We start from the raw sequence: 5,207 nt of genomic DNA, 5'->3' as shown, positions 1-5,207 counted from the left end.
TGCTCGGGGCGGCGGCGGCGCCGGCCCCGGCTCGCGGCTCGCAGGGCGACCGGGAGCCGCTGTACCGGGACTGCCTGGCCCGCTGCGAGCAGCGCAACTGCTCGGGGGCGGCGCTGCGGCACTTCCGCGCCCGCCAGCCGCTCTACATGAGCCTCACAGGTACGGCCGGGCCCGCCCCGCGCACCCATTGGCTGGGCGCGGGGAGGCCACGCCTCCTGACGAGGTCCCGCCCCTCGGAAGCTCCTCCCCCGAGCGGGGCCGGCGAGCGGCCACGGGGCTGTGGGGCCGGATCGGGCCGTGCTGGGGCCATACTGGGCCATGCTGGGGGTCACTGGACCATAATGTGGGACACTAGACCATACTGAGGGCATGCTAGGGGTCACTGGGCCATCCTGGGGGTCACGGGGCCATCCTGGAGGCATGCTGGGGGTCACTGGGCCATCCTGGGGGTCACTGGGCCATTCTGGGGGTCACTGGGTCCTTCTGGAGGCATGCTGGGGGTCACTGGGCCATCCTGGGGGTCACTGGGCCATCCTGGGGGTCACTAGACCATCCTGGAGGCATGCTGGGGGTCACTGGCCCATCCTGGAGCCATCCTGGGGGTCACTAGACCATCCTGGAGGCATGCTGGGGATTACGGGGCTATCCTGGGGGTCACTGCACCATCCTGGGGCCGTACTGAGGGTCACTGGGCCTTGCTGGGGGATATTAGGCCATCCTGTGGTTGTGCTGGGGTCACTGGGCCATTCTGGGGGTCATGAGGCCATGCTGGGGGACCATAGGCCATACTGGGGGCATGCTGGGAGTCACTGAGCCATACTGGGGGTCACTGGGCCATGCTGAGGGACACTAGGCCATACTGGGGGCATGCTGGGGAGTGCTGTGCCATGGCAGGTGTTACTGGGCCCTATTGGGGCTGTGCTGGGGAGTGCTGGGCTGTGCTGAACCACTCTGGGAGGACGCTGAGCTGTCCTGGGGGGTGCAGGGCCATGCTGGGGGACACTGGGCTATACTGAGAGGGCACTGGGGCATGCTGGGGGGCACTGGGGAAGACTCTGGAGCTCAGGCATTGCCCTTGCCTGTGCCCAACGCAGGGGGGATCCCCCCAGCTGGGCAGGGCAAACTCCAGTGGGCTCCTCCTTGCCCCAATCTGGGCCCCAGCACCCCCAGCTGCTGTGGTGTTCAGGCTGCGCTGCCCAATGGTCACACCAGTGTCTGCACTGGGACTGACTGGAGGGGGCTCTGTGACTGGGGACCCAGGAAGGGCTGAGCCCCGGGAGACCCTTCCCCATCCTCGGAGGCCTGCGCTGGCCGCCAGCTCCTCTCCCCCCGCTGCAGGCTGGACCTGCCGAGATGACTGCAAGTACGAGTGCATGTGGCTCACGGTGCGGGTCTACGTCCAGGGCGGCTACAAAGTGCCTCAGTTCCACGGCAAGGTGAGCCGGGCCGGCGCCGCGCGCGCGGGGGGAAACGTGGGGCTGCCCCCTGCCCCGGGCTGTCCTCCCCTGCCCCATCCCTTCGGCCGCCGAACTACCCCGGCTCCCGCGTGCGATCCGCACCGCTAACGTCTCTGTCGTCCGTCTCCCTCCTGTTTTCTGTTCCAGTGGCCCTTCTCTCGCTTCCTGTTCTTCCAGGAGCCCGCGTCTGCCTTCGCCTCCTTCCTCAACGGACTCGCCAGCTTCGTCATGCTGCACCGCTACAAAGCCTCCGTCCCGCCTTCCTCGCCCATGTACCACACGTGCATCACCTTCGCCTGGGTGAGCCGCGCGGCGCCTTGCCCCGCTGCCCGGGGAGGGCAGGGCGGCGCAGCGGCGAGGAGCCGCGTCCCGCTTCCTCACCGCTGCCTTCCGGGGTCCCCTTTTAGCCTGCACCGTCTCCCCCTTCTCGCAGGGACCCGGAATCCCCCTGGGGTTATTGCAGGGCCCAGCAGGCTGAAGGGCTCCCTGCTCAGCGGTGACTGATACGTCGCCCCTGCGAGAGGGGTCAGTCCTCTCTGAGCCAGTTTCGGTGCCCCGGAGCAGCAGGATGTGCTCCGTAGGGTCCCGCTGCCGCGGGGGAGCCCGCAGCCCTGCCCTCCCCGTGGACGGCACCGTCCCCACGCTCCGCAGAGCCGTCCTTCTCAGAGCCACACTCCCTCCTTCACCGCCGGCTTTGGCAGGCCGAGGGGACAGGCTCTGCGCAGGGGCTTCTTGCCAGGCCGCGAGCGTCCGGTGCCTCTCGCCCACCGTTGTCTCCCTGCGCCAGGGCAGGGGGGAAATTGCCGCCGGTGAATACAGACCTGCGCGTGGGAGGGAGCCGCTTTCCTCGCCCCGTGGGAGCCGCCTGGAGCGCCGGGGCGTGGGGTTTGGCCGCTTGCTGCTCAGGTCGTTGTCAGGGGTGTTGCTGCTTATAAAAATCATCCAGGCACAAAACGAGCCCTGTGATCCCACCGCAGCGCGTTGTCTTCCTGCCCGGGTGAGAGAGCCGACGCCGGTTCCCGGCGGTGCTGGCGGCAGTGCCGCTGCCCGGCAGCCGCGGCCGGCGCGCGAGTGGCGGAGGAGGAGGAGGTTCTGCGTTCGGAGCAGCGCTGGGCAGGCAGCGCTTGCCTGGGCATCCTCTGCCAGAGAGCAGAGTCTCGAGGGCTTTTAAATAAACAGCTGATCAGCAAACCCTGCACAGCTCCATTAGCTGCCGCCTGCCCCAGCAGCTCGCGTCTCCAGATCCAATTTTCGGGGCACTCTTGTCTGATAATGAGACTGACAAGCTGGTTAGGGGGAACGTGATGGAAACTAGTAATTGGCACTTAGCTAATAGCAATGGCTGTTTAATCTCTTCCCATCCAGCGTGCCGCGGTTAACAAGGCGATTAAGTGTAGCCGCACCGGTTCTCGCGGCTCTGCAGACGGGGTTTGGCGTTGGAGCGTTCCCGCTCTCGGTGGGCGCCGTGGGCCGCGTCCCTCTCGCCGGCTGAGCCTGGTGTTCGCCGGTCGAGCTGGGAGTCAGAGCTGTCGGCAACGGGGTGCCGAGCAGTGAGGGGTCCAGGGATGCTGCGCGCGCCCCGGAACGGGAGAGCCTGCAAAGGCCTCCGCTGGGCAAAGGGCTTACGGGGTTTAAGTGGAGATTGAGAGCGTGTTGCTGGTCTGCTTCTTCTCCCGAGACTCCCAGGGTCACGAGTGTCCCGGCCTGAGATTTCCATGTCTAACCGGCTGCCTCCTTCCCTAGGTCTCCTTAAACGCCTGGTTCTGGTCCACTGTTTTCCATACAAAGGACACAGCCGTGACGGAGGTGAGTGTCGCCCTGCGGAGCTGGCGTGTCGGTGGCTGTGGGACTGCCCCTTCCCGACTTGTCCTGTGGCTTCGTCACCCTCTGTCCCCACACCTGTCCTGGCGTCTGGTTGTCCCTGCCTGGGTCCAGAGGGATTTTCTTGCCTCTGGACCTTGCTGGGTTTGTCCCGAGAGCTCTTGACCCTCTGAAACCGCGTCTGCGCCGTCCTCGCTCTCGGCACTTCCAACCAGGCCTCTCGTCTCGCAGAAACTGGATTACTTCTGTGCTTCGGCCGTCGTCCTGCACTCCATCTACCTGTGCTGCGTCAGGTGAGCCGCGGCGCCGCGCTGGGCCCGTGCTCTGCTCGCCCTCTCCGGCCGGCGCCCTGCTCCCGTCCCAGCTCCCGGGGATGCTGGCGGGGCCGGCGAGGAGCCGAGCCGTGAGGCAGAGCACTGGGGAGGCCGGGTGCCACACGAACCCCTTCCTCCTTGCCCTCCCCCAAGGACGCTAGGGCTGAGACGACCAGCCTTAATCAGCATCTTCAGGGCCTTCCTCCTCCTCTTCCTCACCTGCCACATCTCCTACCTGACGCTCGTCCGCTTTGACTACGGCTACAACATGGCTGCGAACGTGGCCATCGGTGAGGCCCCGACATGCGTTCGTCCGCGGGCGGGAGGAGACGGCGGCGGCTGCGGGTCGGAGGCCGATCCCGGGAGGCGGCGCCGGCGGGTCCGGCCCCGCGCCGAGCGGGTGCTCCCGTCTCCCTGGTGCTCCCCAGGCCTCCTCAACCTCTTCTGGTGGCTGTGGTGGTGCGTGCAGAACCGCCCGCGCCTGCCGCACGTCTGGAAGTGCGCCGTGGTGGTGCTGCTGCTGCAGGCCCTCGCCCTGCTCGAGCTCCTCGACTTCCCGCCGCTCTTCTGGGTGCTGGACGCCCACGCCATGTGGCACATCAGCACCATCCCCCTCAACGTGCTCTTCTACAGGTCGGTGCCCGGCCCCCGCTGCACCCCCGGCACCCCTCGCCTCCTCGTGGGCACCCCTCTCTTGCCCACGGGGGTGCTGGGGGCCCCTCTGTTGCGATTGGGGTGCTGGATGCCCCTCTCTTGCCCACGGGGTGCTGGGGGGACCCCGCTGCTGCTCCCCGGGATCCTCGAGGTTCGGCTGTGCTCGCTGGGGGATCCCCGTGTCCCAAACCGCGGCGCTGGCGCCCCCAACCCTCCTCGCGGCCCCCAGCAGCCGCCCACATCTCCTCCTCCTCCTCCTCCTCTCCGCAGTTTCCTCGTGGACGACAGCCTCTACCTCCTGAAGGCCAACTCGGACCTCTTCAAAGTGGACTAGTGCCGCCGGGGGAAGAGCGGCCCCCCCGCCGTGTGCCAAGCCGAGCCTCGGCCCCCCCGGGCCGCGGGCTCCTGCCTTCCGTCGCCTTCCGAGGTTCGCTTCGCTCCGCCTGCTCGGCGCGGGGGTCCGAGCGCGCCGGCGGCCGCCGCTGCCGTGGAGCCCGGCAGCCGCGAGGTGGCAACGGCCGCCGGGGCCGGTGGGCAGCGGGGGGACACGGGTGGCGGGGGGGGCACGGAGCCGTGGTGGCTGTGTGTGTGCACGCGCGGCAGCGTGCCCCACGGCGGCGCGCGGCGCTTGTGCACGAGCGGGTGTGCGTGCCGGCTGTGCGCGTGCCGGCTGTGCACGTGTAACGGTGCCTGCGCGCTGTGCACGCCCGGGGGTGCTCGGGGCGCCGCTCCGCTGTCGCCCGCTTGTCCCCTGCCTGATGTGGGGGTCCGGGCTGTAGTGTGTGGGGCTGGCGCGGTGCCTTGGGGCTGGGGGGGGTGCGTGCCCCCCACCCGCGGCCCTCGGGGAGCCCCGGAGAGGGGCTGTGCCCCCCGCGGTCCCCCCTCGCCCCCGCGTGTCGCCGGCTCCGAATAAAGCTGGAGTTCAAGCTGCTGCGCCTGTGCCTGGCCGCTGCCACCCCCC

General features: G+C 68.7%; 1 protein-coding gene across 1 annotated transcript; it reads left to right on the top strand.

Moving 5' to 3' along the window:
* Positions 1-8: 8 nt before the first annotated feature.
* PGAP3 (post-GPI attachment to proteins 3) lies at positions 9-4,668 on the top strand (the record flags this gene model as incomplete). The annotated part of the gene is made up of 8 exons (XM_026072969.1): positions 9-159; positions 1,339-1,436; positions 1,605-1,757; positions 3,201-3,263; positions 3,510-3,571; positions 3,746-3,882; positions 4,021-4,225; positions 4,517-4,668. Coding segments are annotated over 8 exons (933 nt in total), but the record flags the coding sequence as incomplete, so codon positions are not given.
* Positions 4,669-5,207: the final 539 nt, after the last annotated feature.

The sequence above is a fragment of the Apteryx rowi genome, unplaced genomic scaffold (assembly GCF_003343035.1).
Source record: "Apteryx rowi isolate R43461 unplaced genomic scaffold, aptRow1 scaffold_354, whole genome shotgun sequence".
NCBI classification, from domain to species: domain Eukaryota; kingdom Metazoa; phylum Chordata; class Aves; order Apterygiformes; family Apterygidae; genus Apteryx; species Apteryx rowi.
This window is presented reverse-complemented; position numbering and strand designations above follow the sequence as displayed.